The sequence below is a fragment of the Mesoplodon densirostris genome, chromosome 12 (assembly GCF_025265405.1).
Source record: "Mesoplodon densirostris isolate mMesDen1 chromosome 12, mMesDen1 primary haplotype, whole genome shotgun sequence".
NCBI classification, from domain to species: Eukaryota; Metazoa; Chordata; class Mammalia; order Artiodactyla; family Ziphiidae; genus Mesoplodon; species Mesoplodon densirostris.
In genome coordinates, this window is record NC_082672.1 from 58,234,329 (window position 1) to 58,252,530 (window position 18,202).

The following is an 18,202-nucleotide window of genomic DNA, read 5'->3' on the forward strand; positions in this document are numbered from 1 at the left end:
CTTAGTAGACATAGAATAATTGTTGACATCTGAACAAAGACTTAAAAGAAGTAAGAAGGTTGACCACATGAATATCTAGCGAACAACATTTCAGGCCAAGGGAACGGGAGAAGTTCTAAAGCAGGTACATCTGGTGTGTTGAAGGCGCAACAAGAAGAAGGTGTAGCTGAAGTGGAATAAGCGTGGGGAGGAGAGTAGTAGGAGATAAAGCTAGAGATGTGGGCGGTCAGTGGTCATACTGGTCATGTGGGAGCTTAGACACCATGGTAGGGACTTTGATTTTTATTCTGGGTGACATGAGAACCATTGTAGGTTTTCAATCAGAGGGCCGACAGAATCTGTTCATACCGTTAAAAAGGCCAATTATAATCATAAATGTTATAAATAATTTAAACTTCCTATTGAAAGACAGAAATTCTCAGATTTATTTTTTTAAATCCCGCTAAAAATGATTTATAAGCAACATATCAAATCAAACTGATATAGAAAAGTAGAAAATTGGGCATTGAAAGAAAACCTGAAGGAGAGTACCAAAGAGAAACCAATAGCTACAGAATTAAAATCAGACAAAATGAAATTCAAGGCAATAAAGATTAAAAAGGACAATGAAGAATGGTTATATTGATAACAAGTACAATCACTAAAAGTTATAGTAGATTATAAATTTTTAGATAACTAGAAATATAGCATCAAAATATATAAAGCAAAACCAATAGAAATCTAAGATGTTAACTAAATTATAGTCATGTTGAGAGACTTTAACACATACCCCTCAAAAATCAGCATGTCAGGGCTTCCCTGGTGGCGCAGTGGTTGAGAGTCCACCTGCCGATGCAGGGGACACGGGTTCGTGCCCCGGTCCGGGAAGATCCCACATGCCACGGAGCGGCTGGGCCCGTGAGCCATGGCCGCTGAGCCTGCGCGTCCGGAGCCTGTGCTCCGCAATGGGAGAGGCCACAACAGTGAGAGGCCCACATACCACAAAAAAAAAAAAAAAAATCAGCATGTCAAAGAGATATAAAGTATTTCATAAAATAAAAGATTTGAATAACAATATCCTTGAATATGTGTATGTGTTCGTAGTATCCCCTAAAAAGAATATGCCGTACTTAAAAACACTAATGGAATTTTAGTTATAAAAATATACCATGTACTAGGCTACGAAGAGCAACTCACTGTATTTCAGAATGTAGAGATCATAAGGCTACATTCTCACAGTGTAATGCAATAAAACCAGAAATAAACAAGAGAAAGGATGGCAAAAAAATCTAACTGCTTGGCATTTAACTACTTTTATTCTAGTGAAAGATGAAAATTTTTTTAAATAGGTATAGGCTAGAACTATACAAAAATAAAAGTGTTTTAGAACAAAACCTATGAATTTTAATCAACACACAATTCCAAGGAACATTCATATCTTTAGGGCACCTACAGGAAAGCGTGAATGCTTGAAAATAATTAAATATCCGTCTCAAGAAACTAGAAGAACATTAGCAAAAACAAATACAAGAAGAATATATAAAAATTGAAGTTAATAAAATGGGAGACAAAAACTACACTAATATTATTTATTATTGTATCTGCTGTATTTGAGATGCTGTTTCAAGAGCCTAACTCATTTAGTACTGTTATGACCCCCATTTTATAAATGAAGAAACTGAAACACAGGGAGATTAAGCAACTTGCCCACAATCAGGCAGGTCTGAGTGACAGAGGCAGAACTACTGATAGAATCCAGGCATTCTGGTTCCAGAGGCCACATTCTTCATCCCTGCGCCCATTATCAGGTCCAGAATTCAAATATCCATACTTTCTATCCAGATCTCTTTTCAGGGCTCTGATGGAAAATGTGTTCTCTTTAGAAACCATACCATACTAATTCTGAATGTCTAATACTTTTGTTCGTTTGATGCAAAAAAAAAATTGTCATTTTTAATATCTATACCTTTACATCTGGATAAAAATGGGAAAACGTGCCTAAATAAAGTTTAACAAGTTACATATTTTACTTAGTCTGCTATAGCATGCCCTGCAATTTTCTTTCTGATTGGCCCTTATATCTTTTTATTATTGTCTGTGTTAAAATCACCTATACACAAAGCTAGAAGCAAAGAAAGGCACAGGAAATTGGTACACTTTTTCTACTTATTTGTAGATCTAGTAAAAGCTTTAAGAAACCTAAAATCATTGTCTCAAATGAAGAGCTTGTGTTATATGTAGTTTTAATATATACTTCATGCTTCCTGTCATTCAGTGCCTTAAATTGAGATTTGACTTTTCTTTGGGTGGGAGGGTCTTGTATACACACATGTGCATGCATGTATGTGTAACAAGGAAAAACTGAAGTTTATTTAAAATACAAAGGGCAAAGACCACTATCAAAATACAGTCACATATAGGTAAATAAATATGACCCAATTCTCCAACCCCCTTCATTTAATCATATGACTGTAAAGTGTCCCCCCAACGCCACCACCAAAAGTAAAATTTATGTTCAGAAAGACTTCAGTTCCTGGTTGTTCTCTGTATGTCTGTGTATATCCTTAAGTTTTTGATATGCATGTATATGCAAATATATGTATGCTTATAAAGATACATATTTATATGTGTAAATATATATGTAGACACACATATATACATTAGTTCATTCAAATATATATAAACACATGTATTGGTGCATCATGAAATCTAATATATTTCAAATTGAGTTCTGGATTCAATTTGTATGTTCAATTTTACTCTCTGTTTTCCCCTGAGAAAGCTTCTAAATAATTCTAGGGCAAAAAAATGTTGTGGTAGTTTCAGCTGTCCCTGCAACCACTTTCATTATTTGTGTCATTATTACTGCTGCATAATCTGAACATAAAAAAACATGGTGCTGTAACAAATGACTTCCCAGTACTGACAGTTATAGCAGCAGCATTTCAATACTGATGAAAAATTTCCCAGCGAGGTCTCTGGCCAGGTTTACATAAACCAAACAGGAAATAGCTGCCACTATTCACATTAAATCCAAACTGTTTGGTGTAACTTTATCTATGTTTTACATTACAATAAAATCTCTTTCATTTTCAGCTGGTGAAATTGCGTCCTTATTAACGTTGGAAAAAGATAACTTGAAGTTTCCTGTGTGGTATTCTTGTTTGTCCTTTGATAAGATCTTTTAGAGATAATGTTTTTAAGGTTGTTTTACTTTTTGACTGTTTAATGAACTTTGTAAAATTTTATGATAGGGAGAGGTTTGTTTATAATTTCTTCCCAATGGACTGCTAATAGAAGTTAGCTTGTCTAGCCCATGTGCTAGATGCTGTCAGTATCAAACTGCCTTTGACTTTCACACCTCTCAGGGGACTAGTAATTGTTGTGTTCAAACAGCCTGTAATTGTGATCCCGCTGGCTTTCTCAGTATGCTTCTGGCTATTAGAATCATTAAACAACTCAGCACCTGTTAACAGCATTGTAAATATTCAACCCTGCTTGTGTGCAGGTTGAATCCAATATAGAGAAATCTTACAGAGCTCAGCCTCATAAATTAGAGCCTCTGACAAGTCAATTATTGTGAAACTCGGTTTCTCTGTGAAATAAATGAAATAGCATGCTGACAAAAAGGTAGGCTGTCTGTTTATGGCAAAGAGAAGATAATGACTTGACGATTCAATGCAGTGAGCGTGAAACTACATTGTATCCTTTATCCATAATTAAACAGTTGTATAATATTTCTGTTTTAATAACCAGTAAATTATAAATTTTCTACTGTGGAGAGTGCAACATGAAAACAGACCTTTTTACGTAGCAGTTGCATGCTTTTTTCAAGTTAGTAAAATGATTATTGAAATTAATGATATGTAATTTTTTTAAGCTAAATGCTTATAATTATTCAGGCTAGAAATTGCACAGTGGCTGAAAAGTTTACATGTTAGAAGCAAAGGCCATATAATGCTACTAATGAAGATCATGTAAATATAAACTCCATCCTTTATTCACACAAAAAAGTGTTAGAATATATTCTTTCTCAGAATTTTCTGGGACCTAAAAAATAGTTCCATTTACACTTAGTTTTATTACTTTATAGTGTCTTGTAAATTATACATCTAATTAAGATGTAGCAGTATACTTTCTTAAGGATTTGAAAATATTTATGTAACCTTAGAATCTCAATTCAGATATTAACAAAGAATAATATTTGGTATAAATCAGTGAAGTCATAACCACTAACAAAAATAGATGCATTTTAGTATTTGTGTTGGCTGCACAGGAGAAAAGTTTTTTAATGATTGAGATTTTACTATTATATTCAAGAATGTAATATTTTAACTAGCCCTCTCTATTTTTAAAGTTGTCACTTTAAAAAAATAAAGTTATCACATATGCCAGAATATCTGAAGAAAACAATTTTAGGGATTTTTAAAATTCTAGATTACACCCCCCAGATGTAATAAGGATAAAAGTTTTGATATTGAATAAATTGAATGTCAATTCGCTTACTTAAATTGAGTTTTTCATTTCTCATATGCAGGTCAGTAAGAATGTTGGTGAGCATATTGGAAAAGAACAAGTATATTAAGAAATAATCAATGGAAGTTTTTAAAGTTATTCTGCTCAAAAAATGCATTAATTTTTAGCAAATTAGATTATGATATTTTAGTGTAGTCATCAGATAATTTGTTGCAGTCTCAGAGCCATGATTTTACTTGACTTTTTTTTCTTTTTTACAATTCACTGTAAATGTTTAAAAAATATTTACCCTGACTGTACTTTCTCTGGATAAAAGCCACAAAGTAGTCTAAAAATTTTTTCCAATAGATGTAAATGAACAAACTTCAGAAGGGATATTAGCCCATCAAAATATATCTTGTAAATACATAAAACAGTGAGTAAAATAATTATTGAGAAAAGAACCTATAATTTTTGGAGAAAAGTTTTTATCATTAATGGTTTTAAGTATTATTTGTAAGTGTACCAAATTATTCATTTAAGCATAATATGGTAATGTTGGCATTCCAGTTATATTTATATGGGAATGGCTTGTAGTGATCCATAGCAGCAACCATGAGATTTTTTGTTTTCAAATGGCCTAAGAAATTTATAGATAAAAATGGAATCATAACTTTTTGTTTTTCATGGTAATATTATTTTCATAATGTCTTCCTTCTGTAATTTTAATTGCATAAAAAATAGCTTGATTCTTGCTCTACAGATAGTACTACTTATTGAGTGTCCTAGGCACATTTTCACTGTTTTTCTTCCATTTGGATATAACTTTATCAACCATATATTAGTCCAGACAGCTGAAAATCATGTTGGAAAATTTATAGGCTTAGCAAGCCAAAAGAATGTGAAATATAAAGTAAGCACTTACATTGCAGAAAGTTTGGCTGATAAATTTCATTTGTTGGGGGAAAAAAATGAAAGACAAAAAAATATTGTTGATTTGAAACAGCTTTGGGGATCTGTCTCTTTTATGGAGCCTTGAATGTTCAGAATTTTTATTTTCACCTCTAATGCAGAATAAATTATTCTAACTATATACTCCTTCTCAGTCACAATTCAGGATAAAGGAAATATTTTCTAATGGTTTCTAATGCTGGTTTTTCACTTCACATATGCCTGGTTAGATAAAAGTCTGTGCATTTTGTTTAAAGTAACAACAGCACTGATCTGTCTAGTATTTGTTCATTGATAAATATTGCTTTATTTTGGTTTATGCAAAGAACTTTTCCAGGAAGGGCAATAATTTCTCTACAGACTAAAATTTAAAGTAACTAATTCTCTTTTATGAGAATTAAAATCCTCAGCATATAACTATGATTTACAGTTATTTTCCCAAATAAATAACCTATTATTAATCCATACTCAGTGGAAACTCATATATTTGGTTGTACCTAGACTTTTGGGCTAACTTCTCTTTCTAGTGAAAATATATCCTGCCATGATTTAAGTCCTGCTTATTCTGTTTTTAAATAAATTTTTATAGTATTGACCCCAAATCTTTCCCTTGGAAGAAAGAAAGAAAAACAATCACCATGCTTGGGAGGCCTTTAGACCTCTCCCATTGGAGATTGTTAACACTTTCTTCCTTAGGCTGTGACCACCCCTTCCTAGTCCTGTATAGATATAAATCCCTTGTGCTGGGTTTCAGTGATGAGAGTCTGTTCTCTGAGGCCACTTTCCACTCCTGTTCTTTGCCTTGGGTAGAGGTAGGGCATGTAATTCTCCATGCTGACTAGTGGACAGGGTTCACACAACAGGAATTAGCAATCTGCCATGACTGTGGAGGCAGTCCCTCACCTCTTGGATCTTCTCCCAGACACGGATTCCTAGTGATCTTAGGGATTTGCCAAAAATCTCTTGGAGTTACAGGGAGGAGCATTCAGGTGAATTGCATGTCCTTAGGTTTTTTACTCAGAAGATATATAGAGCTGAACCTATGTGTTTTCTATATAGGTAAGCTTACTTACAATGCTTATTTTTGTTAGCCTGATGATGTTCCTTCTAATCTTTAGAATATTTACTCCTTAAGCATTAGGGGAACAATTGACTAAATTTCCTAAAAGAACTCATCTGCCACCCAAATCAATTGTTCTTTGAGTTTTTTAATGTTACTGAGGATGAGAGTTTACATAAAAAAGGGAATTATATATTTATATATAATATGCTTCTCACTTTTTCTAAATCTAGTATATAAGTTTAGTTTGCTGTAGATGTGTAAACTGAAATAATGTCAGTTTTAACACTGGAAAATTAGTATCTTTAATGTGCTGCTGAATTTTATCTGCTTATCTTACATATTTTTAACACATTGCCATTGTTCATCGGTGTCAATAAACCTCAGTATGGGGATTTTGATCTGTGAAATGGAAATGGTAATTGCAATTGCTTTATTCCTTTGATTTGCTATAAATGGATTTTTTTTTGAAATTCTGAAAAGAACGAGGTGAAATTGAAGTGATGGTTTTAATAGGAAATATTTTGAAACAAATAATGACCTTGCTTGTTTTCTAGCTACTACAATTTGAGTGATGTGAGCCATGATTCTGTGAACAAGTTTCTGTCCAATCTGGTTGAGAAGTCCCTGGTTGAATTGGAACATTCCTACTGTATTGAGATGGGAGAGGTACGACTTGGTCATACACATTCCAACTGAAAAGATGACCCAGCTTTTTAACAATAGGGCTTTTGCTTCTAATGATAACCAAAAATTGTAATGAAACAGTTGGAATAACAACCTACAGTATGAATTATTAATTTTATGAATATACACTTCGATTGTACTTTTTATTTATGTTATTTTATATTTCTTTTGAAACAGGATAATCGAACCATTGAACCACTGACGTATGGCCGGATTGCCTCTTATTACTATTTAAAGCACCAAACAGTTAAAATGTTCAAGGAGCGTTTGAAACCTGAATGTGGTACTGAAGAATTGCTTTCAATTCTGAGTGTGAGTTTCATGATATTATTGCATTGTTTTTAATACAAAGAGATTATATTTTATATATTTCATACCTTCACTTTTAATTTGGGTCTTAATTTGTTGCCATCTAGTTCCTCTTGAAATTTGGCAGAAACTGTTTATGAAGTTCTTTCTTCTGTCAAACACGATCACTACAAAGCAAATCTAGACTAAATTCCCCATAGATAAGATGACCGTGTAATTTATCATCCAAACTTTGGTTAGTCCGAGAATGGAATGGGGCACTATTGATATTTAAGCCAGGATAATAGGTATAAACTGGGCTCTCCTCAGCAGCCAGGTGATCTCCCTAGCCTTCAATGTAATAACCTCTCTGGATTATAGTTGAAAGCTTTTCTTATTGCTTTTTTTGGGTAATTCTTGTTGGAACTATGATGTTGCTGATGTTTCTTAATATAAGGATCTACTTGATTAAGTTCTCTTAGAATTAAATGCCAGAAAAGTTAACTCCTCCCATTCCCCCCTTCCAAAAAAAATATACAATCAGATTTATCACATAGTAAAAAACTATACTATGTTCATTTTGCTTTTTTGCCGAGAAGCTAAGAGCTAAGTTTAATATTGAAGTTAAAATTACTATTAGGAGTATCTTCTCCACTTCCTTCCTGCATATTATATATGCATTATTTTGTTGTTATTGTTGACTTTAAGTGTAATAATTTACCATGAAACTTTGTTGGCACATTAATCAGGATATGTTATAAGTAAGTACTGTATTTTTTTTTTTACCCCTCAGGTGTGTTGGTACTTTTTTTAAAGTTAAGACCCATTGGGCTATTATGTCTTTAAGGTCCTTCTCTTAAAAATTCACTGATTCTGCTGTAGTTCACTTACTTATTAGCTTTTTCTCTACCTCTCCTATTGCTTTATCATTCTCAATAGACATCAGTATCCCATTCACAGTTTTCCAATTTTTCAGTGGTTTCCCTTTGAGAAACTAGTGTAGAGATTTTGTGTGTGGCATAGGGCCAAAAACAGTGTAATGAGTCAGAAAATATTTGTTCATGAATTGATGGATGGGTGGATGGATCCTGTATAAATCAGTTTTCTATTGTTTGCTCTATGGAAATGAGTAGAGGATTAAAGTATATGAGGCAGCTTTCAAGGAAATGATTTTGCTGTCAAATTAACAATTCATTTCTCAGGTAAGAATATTTTTTAAAAGTTAAGAATCTCTTTTAGGTTTCTAAGAATGAGGTTTTTATCATTTCCTAGACAGATATTCATAAAAACAGGATTTTTCTGGGGGGAAGACAGTAAAATAATGGTTAGTTAATTTCAGCAAGCATCTTAAACTAGTATCTGTTAGATTTAGGAATAGAATGTTTCTTTCAGATTTATCTACCTTGATATATTTACCTAATTTAGTATTTTAAAGTACTTGGGAACACATAATAACAGCTAATACCTTTGAGCACTTTTCATGTGACGGGCACTATTCTAGGAACTTTACATGGATAAACTCATTTAATCCTAACAAAGCCACTCATATAATATTGATAACATGCCATTATTATTCCTATTTTAAAGAGTAACCAACTTGTCCAAGGCTGCACATCAAGTGAGTAGTTTGAAGTCTAGCACCTTAGTATGCATTCGTAGCCATTGCACTGTGCTGCCTCTCATGCCCCTCCCTCCCTCCCTCCCTCTCTCTCTCTCTCTCTCTCTCTCTCTCTCTCTCTCTCACACACACACACACACACACACACACACACACAGAGTGAGCTGGAAAATACCGAGTTGGGAGGTTCAAAGTATGTCTAGACTAGATGCACATTGTTCGTAAAAGTTTGTGAAAACCATATGCCTATTCCACCCTACTAAAAAAAAAACCCAAATGTATATAGTACCAAGGGAATGCAATCATTTTTCTCTTCAGTCTTTTCCATAAAAAGGCACTGATAGAGCAAGAGGTCTGTTCACATCCTTTCAGTAGCCTGTTTCTTTCCAGCATCACACTGCCTAAAACCAGTTAATACTGATCTCATGGTATATCTTTATTAAAATAAAGTCAACTCTTTTGTGAATAATAAAAAAAACAACTCATCTGCAGATATACAGAAGGTAAACTACAGTATATTTACATAGATTTTGTTCTGCATACTCCCTTAATGATTTATACGGCAACAATGATATCTCTTCATCCTATGGTGTCTAGCCCATGAAACTCTCAGCTTTTGCTACGTAGTGTCTAAGTCTGTAATATCTAAGTGAGACCTCTTTTTGAGGGAGGACACTGGGATATTAGAAGTATAGGACTCATATGGATAAGGAGATCTGCAGGTACCACGGTTTTGCTAATTTCTTATCTAGAAATTCTCTATGTACTAGAGAACATATGTGTAACTAACAGAGAAACATTAAATAATAAAGCAGGATTACGTTTGAAGTAATTATAATACAATTTCTAGAAATCATTCTTTCACTGAAAAGTGTTTTTAAGTATTATTTTGTGATCACACCAGAGAGTCCTAAATGACTCACATAGCTTCGTTATCTTCTCTGCTCTTACCTCCAAAACTGCATATTAATCTCCTTGTGGTTTTGAAACAAGGAGGTACAACTGGTCAAGCAGGAGCTATAGAGAAGAGGATGACAATCACAACAGGGCAAAGAAAAGTAGTGTGTGTGAAAGACCTCGTTCCACTACCATTGCTTTTGTTTTTATGTTTAATAATGTCACATTATGTTTTCGAACAATGCAGTATTATAACTTATTTACTGTCAGCATCTCCTTTTACTAAGATACAGTGACTGATGTGTCTGAAGTCATTTTCAAACTTTTTTATTTTTATAATTTATTACTTTTTTTTTTTTTTTTTTTTTTTTGCGGTACGCGGGCCTCTCACTGTTGCGGCCTCTCCTGTTGTGGAGCACAGGCTCCTGACGTGCAGGCTCAGCGGCCATGGCTCATGGGCCCAGCCGCTCCGTGGCACGCGGGATCCTCCCGGACCAGAGCACAAACCCGTGTCCCCTGCATCGGCAGGCGGACTCTCAACCACTGCGCTACCAGGGAAGCCCAATTGATTACTTAATTTTAAGAGGAATTTTTAGTATTCCCGAAAAGATCACAACTAAAAAGCTTCTAATCTCTTGAGTATTATTTTGAATTCACTATAATATTTCATCAATTTAATTTTGGCAGTGAATAAAGTTTTCTCATTATTTCTTAGGCTACATATTGTATTTAACTTTTGGTATTTATTGTCTTTGGTATTAATGATAGTATAGAAATTATGTTCATGAAGATTTTTATTTTAGCTGTTCTGAATATGTTGCAGTGTGATTATTGTTGGCACGGAGAAAACAAACTAGAAGGTAACCATAGAATGAAAAAAGGAATATTAAAACATTCATTGGGGCTTCCCTGGTGGCACAGTGGTTGAGAGTCCGCCTGCCGATGCAGGGGACACGGGTTCGTGCCCCGGTCTGGGAAGATCCTACATGCCGCGGAGCAGCTGGGCCCGTGAGTCATGGCCGCTGAGCCTGCGCGTCCGGAGACTGTGCTCTGCAACGGGAGAGGCCACAACAGTGAGAGGCTCGAGTACCGCAAAAAAAAAAAAAAAAAAAAAAATTCATTGACTTTCATCAAGCATTTGAAAATACATAAACTTTTAAGTAGGGATACAATTTTATTGCCTTTCAAAACTAAAAAGAGAAAGCCATATAATCAGGTCATTTCATGGTATGCTTCCTTTCACAGTGTTTTTGGCCCTTCAGGCTTCCCTCTTCCACAGTCAGTGTTCCATGGCAGAAGGTTGTCAGGTTTGGTTAAAAAAAAATTCCATACATTAGGTACATGTATACCCTAACTTTTGAATTCTATCCTTTTTGTTCTTTTCCTCTGTCAGTAGGCTTGTTGGGGTCAGCCTGGTATTTTGCAGAATAGTATTTATTATATTGACACTATCACCCTTTTGACAAAGGATGGAGGCAACAGGAAATTTCTGAGTTTAATATAAAGATGAAAACTAAACTCTTCCAAATAGTAAGGAGGTAAGCTAAATGGAGTTGTCTTAAGAAATATCTTAAGCATATGATGAAGTATGTATAATTTAGATGTTTTATCCTTGATATGTTATTCTACATGTGTCCATATTAAATTCCATCAGTCACATTTCTACCCACAGACCATATATTGATTCATCCAAAAAATATTTACTTTGTGCCTACAGTGTGTAAGGTTCATTCTAGGGGCATGATATAGAATATTGAACATTAGTGGCAAACTGTGTGTGTGTGTGTGTGTGTGTGTGTGTGTGTGTCTTTGTTAATGCACAGATAATCTATGGGCCATGGTAATAAACTATGAAAGACTTGGGTGTTGCACCTGACCGAGGTCATCAGCACAGTGTGACGCTCCAAGAATCATAGCAGAATGTTGCCCACCATCAAAAAGAGTCTCTAAAAACAAAACAGGATATAGTATTCTTCCTTCGTGTTAATCTTCCCTGTGCACAAGGTTTGCTATATACATTTCTGCTGACCCTACATCAAAAGAACATCATGGAGAAAGTTTGAATGGGCCCAAGGGAGCCACTCAAATGATGGGAGGTAGGTGATTGGGGCATTGCAGTCTGCAGAGGCAGAGGATATGAATCAGGTAACAGATGTTAAAATCATGGACCTTATGAATGGAGGCCCTCTTTAGATCATGAACACAAGTAACCTTTTTAATTAATAGGAAGTTCCATCTGATCCTGAAAGTAATAAACTCAGAGAATTTATTACTTCACTTGATGAATATAATGTAGGCCAAAAATATATAGATTCAAAAAGGGCTGGAAAGAATTTATGAATGATTAAACTACTAATGAATTGTGCGTGTCATATTTGGTGTGGTAGATGCTGATCATTCTGTTACAGACCAAGGAGACAGGGATGAGGATTAGATGAAAGTGTGTCATCTGTATGGTATTTTTCTCTTGGTCCACTAGATACTTGGAATATTTTTTTTAAACATCTCTATTGGAGTATAATTGCTTTACAATGTTGTGTTAGTTTCTGCTGTATAACAAAGTGAATCAGCTATATGTATATATATATCCCCATATCCCCTCCCTCTTGCATCTCCATCCCTCCCACCCTCCCTATGCCACGCCTCTAGGTGGTCATAAAGCACTGAGCTGATCTCCCTGTGCTATGCGGCTGCTTCCCACTAGCTATCTGTTTTACATTTGGTAGTGTGTATATGTCCATGCCACTCTCTCACTTCGTCCCAGCTTACCCTTCCCCCTCCCCGTGTCCTCAAGTCCATTCTCTATGTCTCCGTCTTTATTCCTGTCCTGCCCCTAGGTTCTTCAGAACCTTTTTTTTTTCTCAGATGATACTTGGAATATTTTTTATCTTTCAGAATATAGGGAGTGGGGGGGTGTTATTTGATTTTCTAAATGTGACAGTCTATTATACTTCCAGGAACTAATTCCTGTTGATTATTACTCCATTATATGTAAATCTTTATTTCAGTCAACACCAAAAAAGAAAACACACTTCCACTAATTTTTTTCTCTCTGCTAACACCTCTTGAGATTTCCGTTTTCACTTACTCATCTTCTTCTTAAGAAACTGAGCTGTTTCTAGCTTACATTTTTAGATGTCATTGTCTTTAAATGATAGTAAAGTACTCTGTTCTAGGTGTAAGACTGAAGATTGTATTAAAACTATTTCTCTTCACTTATTCTATGACAGCAACCCATTTATTTAAATCTAGTCTTTTCAATATATTCATTAAAAAATAATAATAACTACCTTTTATGGAGCACCTACTATATGCCAGGCACTTAATATACATTATTTATAATCCTCAAACAACACTCCATGGTAAATGTTAATATATAGAAAATGAAACTGAGGTTTGATGAGGTTGTTTAAGTTTTCCCAGGTTCCATACGAAGTAGCTCTTTAGAACTCTCTTCCCTATTCCTTACTTCCTCTCCTAGATACATTTATCCTTATCCTATGACTTAATTCCAAATGTAAAAAGGTTTTTAAGTATTGAAATGTAATAGTATATACTTTTTAAAAGTCAGTTAAGAAGCAGAGTTGCTTTTAAAATTATGTGTGACCTTGTGACTTAGAATTACAGGTTTTAAATACATATGTTAATTACTAGCAAAATAGTTATTTCAACCTTCCTTATGGAAAACATAGATTTTAAGTTTTAAGCAATATCATGCTACTTGAAAAGGTTAGATATTTTATAAGAACTCTTGCCAAGTTTTTTTTCAACACCATGAATTAATAAGCTTCATAATTAAGGCAGCTGCTTCACACTTCTATTGTTAACCAGTGACATTACATCTGTCTTGCTCCATTGATGCCCTCCTCCTACTTATTGAAGCATTTAGCAGTTTTGGCAACAGGGATTACATGGCATGGAGTAAGTAGTCTAATTAGATATAAGTGAAAATCCTGAGGGAAAAGGATATTTAAAAAGTAATTTGAAGAATCTCTTAATGATGTTGGCACTGAAAGCCAAGTCTAGAGTAGAAGGTGCCGGTATTGTGACAAACAAGGATTATGATTTGATATGTTAAGTGGACTTCTGGAAGGTAACCTAAGAGTAATAGAAATAAAACGATTTCAAAGTTGGGGAAATTTATTTGAATGAATTTTTCATAATATGCTTACCATAGTATTAATAGCTTTGAAAGAAAGCAAAATATTCTCCAAATGTATTTTGTCTCTAAATGAAACAAATGAACTTATTTACAAAACAGAAACAGACTTACAGATATCAAAAACAAGCTTATGGATACCACAGGGGAAACATGGTGGCGGGGTGGGGATAAATCAGGAGCTTGGGATGAACATACACACACTACTATATATGAGATAGATAACCAACAAGGAACACAGGGAACTCCACTCAATATTCTGGGATAACCTATATGAGAAAAGAATCTAAAAAAGAATGAATATCTGTATATCTATAACTGAATCACTTTGCTGTGCGCCTGAAACTAACACAACATTGTAAATTTTCAATAGATTTTTTAAGATATACTCAGTTCATAAGGTTCTTGTGACTACACAGAAACATGAATTTATATATCAAATATCCAATTTGAAAAGTTGTGAAATTCTTATTTTTCCACAAAACCTTAGATAATTGACTAAAAGTATGGGTTTCGTGTGTTCACATAAAATAGAACCATTCCAAATTGAGAAAAGTACCATAAAAATTTAGATTTTTATATATTAATAAATTTCTGGGGACTTCCCTGGTGGCACAGTGGTTAAGAATCCACCTGCCAATGCAGGGGACACAGGTTCGATCCCTGGTCTAGGAAGATCCCACATGCCACAGAGCAACTAAGCCCGTGCACCACAACTAATGAGCCTGCACTCTAGAGGTCGCGAGCCACAACTGCTAAGCTCACCCACGCACCTAGAGCCCGTATTCCACAAGAGAAGCCACGGCAAATGAAAAGCCTGTGCACCACAATGAAGAGTAGCCCCCGCTCGCCACAACTAGAGAAAGCCCACACACAGCAACAAAGACCCAATGCAGCCATAAATAAATAAATAAATAAATTATTTATTTATTTATTTGCTTGTTTATTTATTTCCAGGTTTGACAGTTCTCTGCACTGCTTTATTTAAAAGCATACTGGTTCTTTTTTTGCTCTGCCCATATAGACGACATTTTCAGTGATATAGCATTTTTAATGCTTGAATTTTATCCTCTTTGGGACACAACCACAAATCTCTTGGTTGAAAATTACAAACGTATCTTTCTTAAACATAGGCTTGGAAAAATAAGCAAGAATTTTTTTAAAAGAGAAATTTTAAATGGAATAAATAAAAAGGACAAGCCAGATACGAATACCATTGGTAGGGGACCCCACATGTAAAATTAAAGAGTTCATTAAAGGAAAAATGAAGGGAAGGAAAGGTTAACCGAGCAACAGTGAACATCACCAACCTCATGGCCTTCTATTTCCAAATAACCTCGTGACAATTGCAGGATCCCATCTGCTGCTCTTTATCATCCTAGTGAGGAAACCTAATGGGATATCTTCCAGGGTTCATGAGAAAGAGCTTCCTAACCCTCAGTCTGGGGAGCTGCTTGGCATCTTTTGGAGAGGCACAGATGGCAAATGTCTTGAAAAAAAAAGTATCTTTCTACTTCTCTTGGTCTCTTTTCCTTGAGACCTTCCCTATTTTCCATTATTTCCTAGTTTCTTCCTAGCTTTCTGCACTTACAAGCTTTTCTTAGGACAGAGAAAAGTGAAATATTTTCCTGGTGAAAGCCTTCATTCTCAGATCTGTTGTGATTTAGTAGATTCCTCTAAAGATTTTTAAGCTAATTGTGTTCTCATGAGCATAAAATGTATTTTTAATATTATCTGAAATTTGTCCTGTTTTAAATTTTTGATACGTTTTAAAAAATTACTTTTGGCTTCCTAAACTGTCCCACAGAATACCTGTCAATTACTGAGATTCTAAATGTTGGTGATTAAATAGCGTTGTTAATTAAGAAATAAGTTTAGATACCAAAGTATGACTATCCTTAATATTTCTTTCATTATTACCTAGTTTAACTTTCTCATTTTTTCAAAAAACAAACACCCAGTTTTGCCCAAGATGACACAAACCGGTATGGAAAAATAATACAAAAACTCAGATCCCAGAGGGCAGAGTTGAAATTAGAATTCATATCCCCCAGCAACCTTTTAAATGCTCTTCTCTTTTTTTCCCCCTTTGCTATTTTGTACTTTTCTTTTTCCTCTTCTTGCATCTTATTTTGCCCTTTTATTTAAATAAAACTACAAAACATGGTATGTAAAAGGGATATACCATTAACCTTCTCAGCCTAAGTTATAAGATTTGCTAAGTATTCTATCCAATACTCAGTGCTCTTGGGGGAATACTAAGGAAATAATAGGTAGACCTGTATCTTTTAAGGAGATTTGTCCTAGAGCCCAAAGAACCTAATAAAAACAAAGGAGTAGGCTTGTGTCGAGTCTGTCTGTCTCTTCTGCTGTTGCTGCTTCATATAGCTCTTCTGCACGGGAAGTGTTCAGTCCTGCTTATGGCATTCAAGGCAGAAGTGTTGCTGATGCTGTCCTCAAAAGTCAGAGTTAGCAGCCTGGCCTACGGGCAGGATTGCATCACCAAACTCCTGGGGGTCACGTTAAAAGCATTTGCAAAAGGAGACTCCATTTAGACATTTTAAAATTACAAATAAAATCTTGGGTGGTTTCATATAAATTAAGGCATATTTGTAAAACTCCAGGGTAGTCTGCTTTTCAGGGAACCCTATCATGAATCATTTGGCAAAGTAAATCACTGTTAATTTGGTTTTGGATATATTTTTGTTTATCGTTGGTAGTAACTCTCTGCTTAACTTAACGATATCATAACTATTTAGAATTGTCAGTACACATGCAATCACATTGGGGCAATAAAAATGTAATGAAAATAAGATTGAAGATTATTATCTTTGTGGGAATAAAATCTCTTCCCTAAATTCTAACCATTTGTCACTTCATTCTACTTTGAATAAGCAGAGCATTGTTTAGACTATAAAAATAAGTGGAAAATAAAAACTTTAATAGTGGATAAAACATTTTAAAATATAATTTTCATATGCTAGAAATGGGTTTCTGCGCAGAATGTTTATAATTTCATGCCAATAGAATTTAAGTACTCTAAAATTATTGTTAGGGTTTCATTGGTCCAGCAGGTGGAGCAGTTCAGAAATCAATGCTAGCTCACTCCTCAATTAATAATGGTGATTAGAAGTATTCCAAAAGGTTCATGGTTCCTGTCGTAAATATCTTCCCAATAGAAATAATGCCAAAACATTGCCTTGTATTTTAACAAAGCAGCCAAGTAGGTAAATAAGTGTGACCATTCCCAATACTTAAAGCCAACTAAATCTACTTCAATATCATTTTCTGTGTGATAAAGCAAAAGAAAAATTAAACATCCTAAAAGAAAAATGAAATATCCTTCCCAACCCCCTATTGGTATAAGCAGAGTCCTTCAGTATTACATTGTTTTGGAAACATGTAATTAAAAAAAAAAAACCATAGAAATACTCCTTGGTGCTGAGAGATATACAGCCCTTTAGGTTAACTAACATGCCAGACTTTTTCTCTATGTAATAATGTATAGAAACACTATGTGCTCTATTTCAGGTAAAATTTTTATAAATTCTCTATCATAAAGTGTGTTAAAGTGTATCCTAATATGTGTTTAAGGACAAGATATTATAGTTAGCCATCTTCTTATTTTATTGAATCTTGTTTTACAGATAATACTGCTTTTATAAGTTTGGGGGGCGGTTTAATGAAAGCAGTACAATTACCCTTTTTTAATTTGTTTGTTATTCCTGGCTATATTTCCTTATACTTAATAAATACTGGATTGTTCTCTCACCTCATTGGTTGTTACCAGACCACCACTAGTCCTCATATATTAGCTATTATTTCGATTGTGTAGGAATTTATATCTCCTCGTCAGTTTCTCACAAGACAGTTTCTCGTCCACTAATCCTTCTGAGTTGTTCTTTTTATAGTCATTGTGTTTTAAAGAAAAGAGCCTATAGCCCAAGTAAAGAATGATTCCATAATTATGGATTTTGTGATATTACCACCATAAGTATCTCATGGACTTATTGGGGAGATTAAATTAGTTAATAGAGGCAAATCACAGAGCAGTGGTCATTTGCTCATTTGTAGTACTTAGTTAATGTTAGCTCTTCTTATATTTGGT

The 18,202-nt window shown here is 34.4% G+C and overlaps 1 protein-coding gene across 1 annotated transcript in view; it reads left to right on the top strand.

The window, feature by feature from the left end:
* ASCC3 (activating signal cointegrator 1 complex subunit 3) overlaps positions 1–18,202 on the top strand; it is a 336,448-nt gene that overhangs the window by 251,356 nt on the left and 66,890 nt on the right. Inside the window, exons 35-36 of the mRNA XM_060114407.1 lie at positions 7,003–7,114; positions 7,310–7,444. Coding sequence (XP_059970390.1) covers positions 7,003–7,114; positions 7,310–7,444 — 247 coding nt within the window. The remainder of the gene's footprint in view (positions 1–7,002; positions 7,115–7,309; positions 7,445–18,202) is intronic.